At 38.2% G+C, this 17,471-nt stretch overlaps 2 protein-coding genes across 2 annotated transcripts in view; one reads left to right on the plus strand and one right to left on the minus strand.

Annotated features, from left to right (window-relative positions):
• Window positions 1–17,471, plus strand: part of LOC141376138 (uncharacterized) — a 1,062,333-nt gene that overhangs the window by 637,754 nt on the left and 407,108 nt on the right. The gene's annotated exons all lie outside the window — the stretch shown is intronic.
• Window positions 4,945–7,470, minus strand: LOC147842387 (uncharacterized). Its single transcript, XM_087268658.1, has 2 exons — window positions 6,435–7,470; window positions 4,945–6,331 (listed from the first exon to the last, which is right to left on the minus strand). Exons 1-2 carry the CDS (start codon window positions 7,448–7,450, stop codon window positions 6,061–6,063), a joined length of 1,287 nt encoding a protein of 428 aa, XP_087124784.1. The 5' UTR covers window positions 7,451–7,470; the 3' UTR covers window positions 4,945–6,060.

Consider the following 17,471-nt stretch of genomic DNA (forward strand, 5'->3'; position numbering starts at 1 on the left):
TTTTAAAAATAGCAAATCCATTTGCGCTGCCTTATGGACTCATGCCTTATATGCCTTTTGGGTGTTCCAGTCTAGAAAGGAAGTGACCTGAGGTGCATTTCAATTCAATTCAGCTTTATTTGGATAGCGCTTTTACAATGTAGATTGTGTCAAAGCAGCTTCACATAAATGGTCATTGTAACTGGAACAGTGTGGTTCAGTAACTGGAAAAGTGTGGTTCAGGTTTTAGTGTTTAAGTTCAGTTCAGTTCAGTTCAGTTTAGCTCAGTTCAGTGTGATTTAATCATTACTGAGAGTTCAAACACTGAAGAGCAAATTCATTGATGCGTAGCTCTACCAATCCTGAACCATGCGAGGCAGTGGCGACAGTGGAGAGGGAAAAAAAACTTCACCTGATGGGAGTGAAGAAAAAAAACCTTGAGAGAACCAGACTCAGTTGGGCACGACCATTTTAATTTCTCCGCTGGCCAAAAGTCTTGTGCAGAACTTCATTAGCCGTGGTTTATGCTGGAAGATGGCCTCAATGAAGACTCGTCTGTCCCTGGAGCGTCGCTGGAATCAGACAATTGTTGGCACATTGCTATTTTTAGGAACTAAAACAAACTGTGCAATTGACAAAGCTGAAAGCAGGTCTAAAGTCCAGTGCAGAGCATGTTAGCTGTGCACCCTAAACACATACACATTCCTTAATACACACAGGATGTACAGCAATACACAAACATCTTTACAAATGAGAAAGAATTTAAAGATTAAAATATTACAAAATATTTGTTTTAATAAAAACAAGTTTAGATTTGTTCATCTGTTGGGTTTTGGAGACGTATGCATCGCAGAATAGGGCATAAGAATAGGATGTGTGTTTGGATATTACTTTTTTTATTTACCACATTTTATAATTATTGTTCAATTATTTGTTTACTTAACATTATAACAAAATTTAGAAATAGTTTTAAAACAAATCTTTGTGTTTAACAAACAAAATTAAATATGTAGGCTAATGGCTGTCTTCAGTGGGGTGAATTTCCATTGTTTCCCTACTCCATGAATGTAAAGGAGTAAAGTAAAAAGTAAAGAAATAAGAAAGTAAAGAGGCTGAATGGAGGAGGCTCATTCTTTATCCTCGCGCTGCAGATGGTTTGTTCAACTGTTTTCTTGTAGTGAAGCACTCAGTTTTCTCACTTACAAAGACCGCCATGTAAGTAGCAAATGCACCATGGCATGACGCAACTGACTCTTAAAGGGAATGAGAGATTAGATTCAGATTGGTTTATTGCATGTTATGCTCAAAACACACCCATAACTCATTAAGAGGATAAGCACAGTCCTGTTAGACCGTTTGATGCAGCGCAAACCATATTTTTTGTCCTTAAAATAGCAAAAGTAGATTCGGACACACCCTTAATGCTTTTGCGTCATGCGCTTTAGACTTTGCTCCTAGATTGTTAAAATAGAGCTTGTTGTGTTTAAAGACCAATTGAGTAGTTGTTAGTATTAACATAAATGAAAGCAGAAGACTGTCTGTTGGAGTTAGTGTAAAAGGCAGTTTATATGTGGCTTTTCGATGAGGATGACTCCACATAATAATCTAAGATCATAAAAGTAATGGTACTATTATTCTGAGGACATTTATTAACCACTATATAAGTGTTAAGAACTTAATGTAACATGCAATAATAATATTTTAGTATTGGTTGCTTGTTGATAGTGTAAAATCAGTTTTGTTTCATATAAGCCTTTAACCTGGAAGTGGTTAAAATGTGTATATTGGACTCAAAAAGCATTACCTCTTCATTTCATAAGTCAGCCACATGCTCTCTCTCTTTCTCTCTCTCTCTGCGTTTTGATTGCTTAAGTTTCTCCCTACACATCACTTTGAAACCCAGCACTAGAAGAAATGTGGTTTTGATCGTTTTGTGTTTATTTAATGTCCCTTTTCTTTTTTAACATCCTTCAGTTCTTTCTCCTGATGCAAAATGTAGTAATGGGTTTGTGGGCCAAAAGGCCTTTATTCCTCCATCTAGCACTCCTTCGTTCACCACAAACGTTTACCGCCTATCATTTATTCATTCCCTATTTTCGCTAAAGTGCTTTTCTCTTTCTCTCTGAGTTCTGATTAGGAGGTCATGTAACACGTAGCTTTTATTTATTTTTCCAGACGAGAAAGAGTGAATGAGCCAGTGCAGCCCTCTACATCACCGCAATTACCTTCGCTAACACCTCCAATAAATAATCAACTTGTGAGTAGAGCCCTGAAAAACATTAATCACGGCATTAATGAAAGAGAGAGCTCATGGATGCGTTTCCGGAGTTGCGTTTCGATGCCACAGTGCATGCAAATAAAATAGCTCCTGTTTCTTGATATAATAAAGGCTGATAGCAAGTTATCATAAAAATCCATTCTGGTTTGTCAAACTGTAGAGTTAGCGCTTGTGCCACTTCAAACAACTTGTCGAGATAATGGTCGCTTCATTAGCAGCTTTCTTTGAGGACACGCTAGTTGAATGAAAATCAGCAATTATCAGCGACTTCTCTCTCCGATATGAGTGTCTCTAATGTAGCAGTTGAAGTTTATCTCGCTAATTTCTGAGCGCTCAACTAGCATGGACACTTATTGGGCAAACAATTTTTAAATCTGTAGAATAAAGCTCATTTTGTTATAGCCATCAGTCAGGCTACTCACCCTCATTTAATCTCTTTTTGTAGATATTATGAAGAACGTCTTTCTCCAGTCAGTCAGTAGGTTCGAAGCAATGTGTATTGAAGGAATAATTATTCACAGACCAATGAATTGATGGAAAATAACACGCACTCAACGACACAAAGTTATCCACTTAAATGTTGCGTGTATGTTACATTAGAGCTGCACGATAAATTGAAAGAAATCTAAATCATTATTTGCCAAAAGCTGGCATTGTCATGCACATCTTGTCAGGGAAGCACATATCTATAATCAATAGTAAAGTTCCCCGGAAGGCCAGAGAAGTGTTCTTGTGCAAAAAGAAGAGACAGTAGAAATTAATCAAAGGATTTAACTGCTTTTATTGATTCAATGTGACAAGTAATCACATGACTATGGAATCATCTTACAGAAAGATTTATTTCAGACACTTGAGTGAAGTTGTGCAGTGATTTTGGAGTAAACACATTATTATTGTTATTATTATTATTATTATTATTATTATTATTATTATTTATTAATATTATTAATTTTTGCTTTTTCATTTAGCTTAGTCATTATTTTAGAGGTCGCCACAGCAGAATGAACCAGCAACTATTTTAGCATGTTTCACACAGCGGATGCCCTTCCAGCTGCATCCCAGAATTGAAAATGTATTATTATTATTATTATGATTTATATTATTTTTGGGTGATGCGGTGGCGCAGTGGGTAGCGCTGTCCTCTCACAGCAAGAAGGTCGCTGGTTTGAGCCTTGACTTGGTCGGTTGATGCTTCTGCGTGGAGTTTGCATGTTCTCCTCATGTTCGCGTGGGTTTCCTCTAGGAGCTTCGGTTCCTCCGGGTGCTCTAGTTTTCCCCACAAGTCCAAAGACATGCGCTATAGGTGAATTGTGTAAGCTAAATTGGCCGTAGTGTATGTTTGTAAATGAGAGTGTATGGATGTTTCCCAGAGATGGGTTGCAGCTGGAAGGGCATCCGCTGTGTAAAACATATGCTGGATAAGTTGGCGGTTCATTCTGCCATGACGACCCTTGAATGCTAAAGGGAATAAGCCTAAAAGAAAATGAATGAATGGATAAATATGATTTTTTATTATATTAATATTTGTAAGATTGTAATATATTGAACTTTTAAAATAATTATTCAACACCGTGTGGTTGCTAGGGTATTCTTTGTGATTACTGAAATGGTTACTATGGTGTTCTGTTTGGATGCTAGGTATAGCATAGCATAGGCTATGCTGGGTGGTTGTTGTTCTCATTGTTTCAATAGCATAATTTTTTGTTTACAATTCGGTTTTAAATAGTCTAATAATAGAATAATAGATTTCTGGGTTGTGTTCGCCTGTTTTCAGCCAGTCTGATTTAAATGTAATAGTCATAACAAATATTAAATGTCTCTCATTTCTATAACAGAACATCTCATCTTAGACCAAACAAAACGTTGAAATGCTGTGATAGGTAAAAAACTCAATTTTGCTTCTTCCCCTCTGAATAAAATAAGATAAAGCAAGCCTACACAACTTTTGCCTCGCATAAATAACCCTGTATGCATCAATGGAGCGATTTAGAAGTGGCTGGAGAAATGTATATACTGTAATCAGCTAGAAAAGAGGAGAATAAAAAATGAAGATAGAGAAAAGGGAGTTGCCTTGTGATGTTGAGGTTTTTAAAACCTTTCAGAGAACTGACTCTACACACTTGAAAAGTTCCAACTGCACCAATATTCCTTTTTTTTTGTTCTCCTCCCTTTGTCGACAACATCTTCAGCTTAAAATGTAAAGAATCTCTTTGCTATTGACTGTGGACGGGTTCCAACTGTGTCCTGCTCCCCAGCACACTGGTGGTGGGATGGTGTGTGTCTGTAAATCCTTTACACAGACTTTTCCTAGTGTCAGATGGAGTGAATGTTTGAGAGGGACCAGGGGAGATAGGACACTTCAAAGGGTCTGAAGCGGTGGCGTGTTTGTACAGGCATACCAGCTCTGTGCCCGTTCTGATTCAGGGAAGAGATATCTGCCCTTGATAGCTTTGATGCGCTCACAGGACATAATGCATATGGAGAAGGATAGAATGGAGAATAATGATGAAGTCATGCCGTCATTGCAGCATTGTCTAGTCAGAGTTGATCACAAGTCTAAAACAGAATCCAGACTGATGCTCTCAAACTGTGATACATGTTAGGAACTGAGCCAATTCTTATAATGGAATAGTTAATGGTACGGTTCTGTAAGAGTATTTCCATTTTTTTTTTTTTTTTTTACGTTGTGGTTTTAAAACAGTGTATTAATTTAAACTTGGGTAAACTTTTCAACACTTTACAGTGAATTAGTTCTATAGTAAACCAATGCTGAGGGTGGCCACTCATCTTAAATTCAGTCAGAATGTACAACTGAAACGGATAAAGCACAATTATTTGTTTTCACCCGTTTTTAAAAGATGCTATAATAATAATAAATATGGCCACACAGTGGCGCAGTAGGTAGTGCTGTCGCCTCATAGCAAGAAGGTTGCTGGTTTGAGCCCTGGCTGGGTCAGTTGGCGTTTCTGTGTAGAGTTTGCATGTTCTCCCTGCATTCGCGTGGGTTTGCTCCGGTTTCACCCACAGTCCAAAGACATGTGGTACAGGTGAATTGGGTAGCCTAATTTGTCCGTTGTGTATGTGTGTGAATGAGTGTGTGTGAATGTTTCCCAGAGATGGGTTGCATCTGAAAGGGCATCCGCTGTGTAAAAACGTGCTGGATAAATTGGCTGTTCATTCCGCTGTGGCAACCCCGGATTAATAAAGGGACTAAGCCGAAAAAGAAAATGAATGAATGAAAAATAATAAATAATAAAATATTATTACATAATAATTACATATTGTAACCGACTGGGTGGAGTGACAGGGGACAACAGGAGGTAAGATCCAATATGCAGTTTGTTCAATGTCAGGCAAGCAGTGGTCATCAGGTGCAAACGGGTATATTTAGGCAGTCCAGAATCATAAACGTAAAACAGGCAAAAGGTCGAAAGGCAGGCGGCTAAACAGGATAACTAGGAATGCAAGGCTAGGATCAAAACACAGAGAAACAAGACAGGGAGAAACGCTTCGTAATGTCACACTGGGAAAACAAGACTCGGCAAACTGGAAGCGTGAATGAGTGGCTTATGAATGGAATGAAATCAGTCTGTGAACAAGGCTCAGCTGGTGATGCAATCAGGATAGATGAATGAACAGACATGTGTGTTTGGGAGCAGTGCATGTATGAATGTGTAGTCCTGGGAAAAACGGAAATGTAGTTTAGAGAGTTCGTGTGAAAACCAGCGATCTCTGGAAAGCGATCGCTGGTTGTGTGACATAGCCCCCCCTCTAGGAGTGGATTCTAGACACTCCACTACTGTTCAGGTGGGAGGCGGAGCGGAGGCGGAACAGGGGGAGGGATGGAGGGCCAGGACCATGCAGCTGGGGCGTCCCTGGGGCGTGGAGCTGCTGAGGGCCTGGAGACTGGAGCTGCGGAAGACCCGGAGAGTGGAGCTGCAGTGGTCCTGGATCGAGTGGCAGTGAAGGACCTGGAGTACTGCGAGGAGCCGGCAGGGTTGGAGGCTTGTAGGGAGCCGGCAGGGCGAGGAGCCGGGCTGGGATCGGCAAGGCGAGGAGTCTGGATGACGCCGGCTGGGTGAGCTGACTGGATGACGCCGACAGGACGAGGAGTCTGGATGGCGCCAACAGGGCGAGGAGCTGTGGCCGTTCGAGAAGCTCAGACGGCGGCGGACACTCGGGAAGCTCAGGAGGCGACAGCGGCCACTCGGGAAGCTCAGGCGGCGACCACTTGGGAAGCTCAGGTGGCGGCGGCCACTCGTGAAGCTCAGGCGGCGGCGGCGACCACTCGGGAAGCTCAGGCGGCGGCGGCGGCCATTCGGGAAGCTCAAGCGGCGGCGGCGGCCGTTCGGCAAGCTCATGCGGCGGCGGCTCTGGCTGAGGCGCTGGCTGCGGCGTCGGCTCTGGCGCTGGCTGCTGCGTCGCCTCTGGCTGAGGCGCTGGCTGAGGCGCTGGCTGCGGCGTCGGCTCTGGCTGCGGCGTCGGTTCTGGCTGAGGCGCTGGCTGCGGCGTCGGCTCTGGCTGAGGCGCTGGCTGCGGCGTCGGCTCTGGCTGAGGCGCTGGCTGCGGCGTCGGCTCTGGCTGAGGCGCTGGCTGCGACCTCGGCTCTGGCTGAGGCGCTAGCTGCGACGTCGGCTTTGGCTGAGGCGCTGGCAGCGACGTCGGCTCTTGCAGCGGCGGTGGCAGCTCTGGCGGTGGCAGCTCTGGCGATGGCAGTGACTCTGGCAGCTCTAGAGGATCTGGCAGCACTGGACGGTCTGGCAGCTCTGGAGGATCTGGCAGCACTGAACGGTCTGGCAGCTCTGGAGGATCTGGCAGCACTGGACGGTCTGGCAGCTCTGGAGGGTCTGGCAGCACTGGAGGGTCTGGTAGCTCTGGAGGATCTGGCAGCACTGGAGGGAATGGCAGCTCTGGAGATGGCCTTTCAGGAGCAGGAACAGACTTTGAACTGGAAGCCATGTTGTGAGCTGTCTGACTGGGAGCGGCCATCTTGTGAGCTGGCTGTGGAAAGTGGGTCGCAAGCCCCGTTGCCAGCGGGTCTTGCTCTCTACAGCACCCCACCCCCCCCCCCCCCCCCCCCAAAAGATATTTTGGATTTTCCTCCACCTCGCCAACGGTGAAGGAAGATCCACTCATTTGGAGAGCCAGATCAATATATTTCATGATGGTGCAGTGGAGATCGTTCAAAGGCATTTGGGAGTATAGGGGCTCAGACAGTCTGCCATGAAAGAAAATCATAAGGCATTCCTCACTCAGGGTGGTACGGTGGGCCAGATTAATAAAGTCCTCCACGTACTCTTCAATTGACCGGGCATCCTGACGGAGGCGCATGATTTGAATACCCGCTGGATCCATCATCTTGGCCGAGTCTTCTGTTACCACGCCTGGGGTGGAGTGACAGGGGACAACAGGAGGTAAGATCCAATATGCAGTTTATTCAATGTCAGGCAAGCAGTATATACATATATATATATATATATAAAATTCTAGTTGTAGTAGATTTTTCCGATGAATCATCTGTTGAACTGCATCCCAATCATCACAAATACTGAAGAAGACCTATTGGAACCCGCATGGATTCAAAGTTTGTACAGAAATCAGTCAAGTGATGACTTTATTAATGAGTTATTTGCGTCATTGCAGAGATGAATGGATGGAGTCACCCAAGCTCATGGGAATCACACAATATTAATTATTTGTCCATTACACCATGACTTTATGTTATTTATTACTGTACAAGACTTTTGTCTAAGCAAACTCAGACCATACTGTTTTAATTAAATAGTTAAAAATCAAGACATGATCATATTTTATTTTAGTAAAATAAGCATAAATAAGAGGCCTTTGCCCTTCATATAAGCCACTTCTGATACCAAATCATCAACTAGAAGTCAAGTTAATATTTACTGTTCCTAAAACTTGGATAGACGACAAGACTTTTTGTCAGGCAGTGTATGGACATTGAACAGTTGATGATTTTTGTTGTAATATTTTTGTTAGGTGTTAGTGTCTACCCTTTACTTTGTTTTTGTAATTTTAGCTTATTTTAATGTTTGTTTTGTCTGTATTTACAGTACAACACTTTGTTGTACATACATAAAAGGTTTTATCATGCGTTAGTTACATTCATATGTTATTTTTAAGTCACGTTAAGTCTCTAGACATGTATAATTGTTCCAGTAGTTTTTATCGTAAATTCTTCATCAATTTGGGTGCATATAAGCCCTTTCATTTCAGTTTTGATCAAAATTGACACTTTTCTTAATCACAAATTTAATTACAAACAGTTATACAGCTAAACAGAAAAAAATTGTATGCGCTCTTTCAGAATATTTGCTTCAAACTCTTTGAAAGCAGATGTCTTTTATTATCACAAATTCTCAATCCATGAATCTCACAGCTTTGTTGACACCCATCATCAATACAGAGCTTGACGACAATGCAGTCTGTTCACATAAGCCCTCTAAATGGGAAAGCTGCATTCAAAAGGCTTAATGTATCAAAGAAACTTTTGGGAAAACAGCTCATAAGCAGCAGGTAAATGTATTTCCTGGCTTACTTTCTAACTCTACTGGATAATTGGTGACAATCTGTCTTGAGGCTGCAGCATCCTGTGTTCTTCTCCATCCCGTTGCGCTCCGTCTAGCAGTTTTTGATTGCAAGAATGCTTTCCCTCAGAATGCACCATAAAGCTGCACATACTTTAGCCAATAAAGCTATCAGTGCTCATCCATATTTGTCTAGATTTCGTCCAGCAAAATGGCAAGCGTCCTGTGTGTGCTGGGATATAGTTTCTGTTTGACCAATCTTGATTGCAGCTGTCTGGGGCTTTGTAGACATGTTTGAATGCAGTGCACTCGCTTTCCAGTCTGGTTTTCATTAGATTTTTGCTGGGAAAGGCTCTAAATCCTTCTTTGTGCCTCACGATATTTGTGTCTACAACTCATCAAGGCGATTCCTTGAAGTCTGAACTTCTACTTCTGGCTCGCCACTACCATTTACCGTTACGAGACCTTGATGACCTTGGTTTTCGCTATGGTTTTTTTCTTCTGTTGGACATGATATCCCATTCTGTCGAAATACAACTAAATGGAGGTCTAACCAGTCCATTTGGTTTGTCAGTGTTAAATAAGCTATGAAATGTGAAGGATTGGGTTGGTGAAGTCATTGAAAATAAGTCCAACCCTTTGTGGTGGTGGCGATGTTTGTAACATTAGCCGTTTTTGCTATGATTTGTTTTTATTCCTTGGCAAGAAACGATGCTGTAATGGTCATATTGTTGGTGTAAAGCAGGTGGTCCAGTAATCTGCTTAAAGAGCCTGAGTAGTTGAAAAAAGTGATGGATTATGTACATAAAACAAATGTGTGGGCTCAGATATTGACTGAACAATGGGAGCCACTTAGTCTGGCACACTACTGTACACACACATTCACACCCCCCACCCCCCCTCTCTCTCTCTCACACACACACACACACACACACACAGACAGACTCTAGCGTGTGATTGTTTGTGTGGAGGAAGGAACAGGTTATGAATGCCAGGAAGAGTCTGTGTGTTCAGAAAGGGCTGATGGGCTCTGCTCTGCTCTGCTCCTACCATGGGAAAGTTGCACTCTCTAGGCCTCATCAAAACAATACTGTGTGTTTTGTGTGTGTATGAGCATGACACAGTTACCCTACACTGCTGAACACGCATCTCTTCATGTATGATTCAAGAGCTCCCCCTAGGCCAAGGTGAAATGGGAAGGCAATTACATGGAAACACACTGTATACACACTCAGAGAGATCGATGGCAAGACATAAAGAACAGTTTCCCTCTTTATATTTTCCCTTTTCTCTCTCTTTGTTTCTTTTTTGGTCCTCTTACATTGTATTGTTTAATAATTTATGCTACTGTTGTTTTACCACCTCCACAGTGTGCTACACCTATAGTGCAAAATTGTGACTATATATAGTTCCACAATCGAAATCTTAATGTGAACATTCGCAATAGTCACATTGTGAGTGTATGCAATGAGTTTGGATTAAAATTTAGAATCTTACAAGTGTTTATTGAGGCCTATGTCTGTGTGAGGGTTTTAAAAGAATTCAGGCATAAGAAATTGTTTGGTTTGTAACTTTGAACAATGAATAATGATTAATTGTATTGAATTATTATAAAACAGACTATGAAGTATTATTTTACATTTGATTATTCAATTACTGTATACCTGAATACAGTTCAACTCATCGACAAATAATAAAATGCTGTTTATATAGTTTTTATCTATTTCTTGAATAGATAAAATGTTTCTGAATGCATCTGTGCTTGTAGACTGTTTCTTATATTGTATGCACATGCACTCCCCTACAGAATCATCCCAAATGACCTAAAATTATAAATTCTTTTCAAACAGTTATTCAACAAATCTAGTAAAATAGTTTTCTATATTGCAAAAAATATCGCAGAATTAAAAAAAATTGCAATTTTAGATTTTTCCAATATCGTGCAGCTCTAATGGGCTCTATGCACAGCTAGAATTTTAAACCCAACGATAAACTTCTGGTGAAAGCTTAATGTGAGTATTTTCAATTTCACAAGGTTGTTTTTACTGCATCGTTATTGTAATGTTATTACAATACATTCAGTTAAATACACTTATTTAGTTGTTCAAGCTTAATAGGAGATAAAAAAGACCATTGTAACTGTCAGCAACAGCAGGCTAGGGCAGACATTTTATTGAAAATATATGGGTAAAACACACTGTCATTTTTTAAAGACATGGTGGGGGGAAATGGAATTTAATGCAGTGTGTTTTGTTTGATCTGAGGCCCAAATGTTATTCTTTCTATTAATTATAATAATGATGATAATGAAATAATAATAAAATTAATGATAATAATAATAATAACAACAAAAATAATAATAATAATGATAATAATAGTGATGATAATAATAATCATAATAATAATAATGATAGTGATGATGATGATAATAATAATAATAGTAATAATATTAATTGTGATAATAATAATAATAATAATAATCATTGAATCATTGAATACCAAATTGTTACTTATGGCATTTGTGAATTCAGCAATCATGCTCGGACCCGCAGCAAAACAATCGGTCCGAGATTGCCTGAATGAGGTGGTCTCGATTCAATTTAAACAAACTCTGGAGCGAATCGATTGTATTAAGACAGCAATATGTTCCAATGAACTAACGAACCAGGCTATATCACAGTGTGTCATGGATATGTAATAGGTATATGTATATGAAGAGAGGATGATGATAAGGGCGGGATATTATTCCTACCAAGAAATGTGTATTTCATGTCAAATACGAAAGTGAAAGCATGCTGATGTGAGACATTTATCCATTAGGAACATTGACCGAACAGCAGTCTTGTTTTTATCTGTTTTTTTCTCTCTATAGTACATAGTTCTAGCCAACAGCAATGTACAGAATGAGAAAGTCTTACCTATGATTTATGTTTTAACTTGTTTAAGCTTTTTTGGTCCCTTTAGAAACTTTGCAGTGTGAAAGCAACCAAGATCTATGCAACATTGTAACAACTTTAACCCTGGTTTCGGAGCAAAACAATTGATCTACATGTGTGAAAGCACCCTTAGTCTCAGTCTAAAAGACTAAAGGGATATCTGTTAGCTATTTTGCTCCAAAACATTGTCAAAATTTGCGTTTAGAAAATATAAAACAAATATGAGCATGTAAAGCTTGCAGTTTGTCACTTCCACCTAAATCAATCAATGTTTTTTTTCACATCACCTCATACTACATTTTCTCATCAAATCCAGACCAATCAAATACTCTCTAGCATCTGACATGTCCCGCCCAGTTTAAGATGCATTTTATTTGATGCGCTTGAGCTCAACCTTTCTCACTGGCAGAGCTGTGATAAAATTATATGCTATTGGCTGATTTTTAATGAGAGAAGCTACTCTGTGACCCACCCTCTCTAAATTTTTTAGTTAAGATTACGTCGAACATCGAAATAAAATGCACATATCAAAGCACTTCACGGGACCTTTAAGCAATGCATAATCCAGTTGAATAACTGACATTAAAAAAAATAAAATAAAAATCTTCCATTGTTAACAGTTTTGGACCTTGTTTATATCCAAAATGCATTCACTGATAATAGATGATTCACAACAATTTATGTGTATACGCTCCTTCCCATGCTAGAACACACTCATACGATTGTCTAAAGCAAATGAAATGACCAGGATCTGAAACAGTGACCCTTAATGCAGATAGAGAATTGATACGTGAATACATCAAAACCACAATCTAAATCATACACTAAAAGGCCTCGGTAGAGTTCTGAGATTACACTGTGTAAAACACCATCATTTTCATTAGTGTTGAGTGCTACTGTCATCCAACCCTTCTCTCGGGCTGGCCTGAAGCCAATCTGATGCATAATTACTCTTTCATATTCATACTCAAATCCATATCCACCCTAAAAATCTCAGGCTGCCGAAAATACTGTAATGTCACCGGAGGAGCTGTGAGATTGACCCTATTAGCTCCTCTCTTTCTCACACACACATATCCTTGTTCTATTTTGTTCTGACCATCCTTTTATCTTATTAGGGATCCAGACTAATATTTTGAGAGCACAGGCACCTGGTTTGGTGGTGATATTATTAACATATCTGTACCTGTTTTGTTAATGTTACATGTTAGTTGTTTTTAGAAATGCATATTTGACTACCTGTAACTTGAGTTTAAGTTGGGATGCGAAAGTACATTTTTTTTAATTAACTTAATTCATAAACTGACTATTAGAGTTAGACATTCACTACCTGTCAAAAGTTTGGAGTCAGGTTTTTTTTTTTTTGTCTTCTTGTTCTTTTTTTTTTCAAGAAAATTATTGTTTATCAAGGTAGGAATTATTTTAAAAAATTAATTGTAAAATATTTATAAACATTTTAAATTTTAAACTGCTTTCTATTGTATGTAGTTTCAAATGAAATTATTACTCCAGTCATCATTGTTTTTATTACTATTACATTAATAATAATAATAATAATAATAATAATAATAATAAATATTAGAGTGATTTCTGAAGGATCATGTGACTCTGAAGACTGGACTAATGAAACTGAAACTTCATAATTAAAATCACTGGAATAAATTATTAAATTAAATTATAAACTACTTTTAAACAGTTATTTAATAGTACAACAACATTTCAGAATTGTACAATTTGTACTGTGTTTTTTTTTTTTTTATGCAGCCTTGGTGAGCAGAATATGCTTATTTTAAAACATTTAAAAATCCTAATGACCCCAAAACGTTTGACCGGTAGTGTATACTCTTATTACAATTATATGTGGATCTTCCATAGTTTCCAGCATTTGTTGGACATGATAAATAAAGTTAAAATGACTCTTGGCACAACGCTGGTAAGAAGTAATTTTGTGGTTTCAGTAGTATTTAATATGAAAAAAAAATCTTTCTTAAAAGCATTCTGTTTTCATATGAATGCACAAAACTGCTATAACAACAAAAAAAATTATATATATATATATATATATATATATATATATATATATATATATATATATATATATATATATATATATATATATATAATTCATTCATTTATTCATTCTCTTTCAGCTTAGTCTCTTAGTCCTTATTTATCAGGGGTCGTCACAGAGGAATAAACCGCCAGTTCTTATTGGTGCCAATAGCTTATTCAATTCACCTATAGCGCATTTATTTTGATTGTGGGGCAAACTGGAGCTTTTGAAAAAACCCAAACATGCAAACTCCACACACAAACATCACCTGACCCCCAGTAAGGCAACAGTGCTATCCACTGAGCCACAGTGCTGCCCTATACCCATTTAATAGATTTAAAATATAAAATGACATGCATACAGTATGTTTAAACTAAAATACCATCATTAGAAATAGTGTTTTAACAATAAACCATAAATTAAATTTGGCTAATTTGTGAATAGAAGCAGCCGATTGTAACGTTTTTCAATCTTTCCTACGTTAGTGGAAAGATTTTACAGATTTTTTACAGCAAGTAGTAAAACATAAAATTGCTGTTTAATATACTTACTAATACTTACTATTAACTAGCGGCTCAATACCCTTTATTACTGTTAATTAGTATTTATAAAGTACTTGTTGAATTCTATATAATTTACATTCCTAACCATGCCTATACCTAAAATTAACTGCTACCTTAATTATTATTAACTATTAAAAACAAATTAAAATTACAAATTTCTTATGGATAAATAGAATATATCTCTACTAATGCTGTAAACTGTATATAGTTTGACATCAGATTTTTATAGTTTGACATCAGCATTTTTTTTTTCAGGCTTCTGATTGGCCAACATTGTTTTATGTTTAGAGTTATACTGTATCACCACCTGTTGGTTTGGCTTGCTCATCATAGTGTGTTTTTGTGTTTCATGTGGGTGTATTTTTTATTTTTTTAATGGCGGATGAAAAACTCCATCTATAAGTGAACATGGCCTCAGATACTCCAAATTAAAGCATCAATACCCTGATAGCCTCTGTCCACAGCTGATATGGTACTAGGCGGCTACTGTGTTCTCATAACACCCAGAAACTAAGCCAACCTTGACTAGTCATATCCTCTCATCTCCTCCACACCCTAAGGTTTCTCATTTCAGACATCCTCTCTGCTCGCCATTCCCAAAATCGGCTCCAAACCACTGCTATCAAAGAAAAGCCCACAACCACACTGATTGTATCTTTGTGTTCCATAAAACCCAGCAGGCACCGCTTCTAATCCAGCATCCTGTTGACTGTGGGGAATGTTTATTATTTTCTCCAAGTCACCCTGTGCACCTTCTCCCACTCGTTTCCACTCGGGTGGACTGTGATCACCAGTCTTTCTCTTTGGAAGTACCCGAGACTGGGCTGTCTAACCGAATGCCTGTCCATCATTTCCAACAGGGTGTAAATCAGGGCGGACAGCTCTACTGTGTGGTGCGGCGTTGACAGATTTACCACAGGTCTGCCTCACCATGAACTCGTGCTGTTTAAATCCCAGCCCTCACTTAAGCCACTAAAATGAAAGTTGGACAGACTCAAGCCTTTTGTGGAGAGGAAAGTATTAAAAGAACACAATCTGTGTAAAGCGCAGTAAAATAAAATATTTGATTAAAGAGCCAATGGTTTGAGTTGGCCATTAGCTTAATCAAATACTTTTACAGTTGTGTTTTTACAAGATATTGTTTTTTAGAACCTTAAGTATGTCTGTGTGCAATTGGAATTATATATTTCTTAATGTTTTACTCAATGTTAGTCAAAAGCTATTTTAGCAATTTTCAAGCAAAAAAGTCAATCATATCTGATCTGTCAATGAAACATAATTGTTCAGTTCAATTATTTACTGCAATTAATATGCTGTACAAAACAGAAACAAATTACAGTATATAACAGCTAAAACAAATAATCCAATAAAACCAGGTGTTATGCATTTAAAATATTATAGAAACAAAAATTTAGGAATAAGCATTTTATTGTATATAATTACAACCCTTCATTGATGAATTACATTACATAATGTAGTAACATTAGTAACTAGTAATTACTATAGTATACTTGTAGTATATTGTCTGTTTGTCTGTCTATCTATCACTATAAATTACTAAAGTATTTCTTGAGCACAACATCAGAATCAACGTTATTGCATCTTAAAATGTATTGCTTATGGTATAGTCACAAGGAATATTGCTTTAGAAATAACTCCCCTTCCTCAGTCATCTTTCCATCAAGCAAATTTTGTGTTGGCATAATTGGTTGGCGACGTCACCGACCGGAGCGAGAGGTGGGAGTAACGCACCAAAAAGTTTGTTGTTGACCACCATTAAACACGAAAAAGATGAAATCTTCATTCGTGCCATCATATTGATTCACTTTAATTGGCTAGACACCAGCTTTACATCTCTGTCACTTATTGATCCTCGATCAGTTAATGTAGCTTGTGTGGATGCTACTGCACTACTTGACAAAAAAAAAAGGAATAGCTTCGCTACTGAAAAGCTTTTTGATTTGATAATACCGCCATGCTACTGAAAAATGTAGTTAAGCTAGTACCGTCACTACTTGTATCGATGCTACTGCCCAACACTATATATATATACATACACACACACACATATATATATATATATATATATATATATATATATATATATATATATATATATATATATATATATATATATATATATATGCACGATTAATCGAAAAAAGATGGCAATCTCGATTCAACTTTACGCACAATCTGAATTTAGCTTTTCTATGATTCAGCCAATTTTATTTTGCCGGTCATGAAAGAAGCATAAAAACGGTCGCAAAAATCTTTACATTGCTTTATATACGTTGCTCAGCAACATGGACACATGGTGTTAAAAGTTTCACATACTGTAATTATAAGGCTATAAAATCACATGTGAGCTGACGTACTGTTTGTTTACTATAAAGAGGACACACACAGGCACACCAATGATGTCTATTTAAGTGAACAGAACCTGTATAGGCTGTGAATAACAAGTAATAGTAGCAAATAACGTTCAGTTTGAACTCATGGTGATGGCATTTTGTATTTAGCAGATGCTTTTATCCAAATCAACTTACAAATGAAGATAAAATCAATTCTTGTAATGGAGTCATTGTAGGAAAGTGTCTGGTGCATATAGAGAGGAATAAATGTGTCTCCTACAGGTGGTTTATCAAGCCCACTCACCTGTGTGAAGCACACTCAGGATTGCACAGTGTTATTCAAGGAACATGGAGTGCTTATAAGAAAATGTATGGTGCATACAGAGAGGAAAGAGTGTGTCTCCCACATGTGGTTTATCAAACCCACTATCCCGTGTGAAGCACACTCAGGATTGCACAAGGTTTTCCAAGGAACATGGAGTGCTTATGAGAAAGTGTATGGTGCATATGGAAATAAAAGTGTGTCCTACATGTGCTGTGTCAAGTCCAACTCACTTGTTAGAAGCACACTCAGAATTGCATGTAAATATTTTCCCAGAACATGGATTTGTGTATAGCGCATGTCTGTCTCTTATTTAGCAAAACAAGAAAATTTTGAAATTATGATTGTGAATATTATAAACAGCATGAAACCTTTCTAGGATTTAGTAAAGAACTGCTTGTTTTATGGACAATTAGTATGTTTTGTTTACCTGATAAA

Source organism: Danio rerio, chromosome 9, assembly GCF_052040795.2.
Source record: "Danio rerio strain M-AB ecotype USA chromosome 9, GRCz13ab, whole genome shotgun sequence".
NCBI classification, from domain to species: domain Eukaryota; kingdom Metazoa; phylum Chordata; class Actinopteri; order Cypriniformes; family Danionidae; genus Danio; species Danio rerio.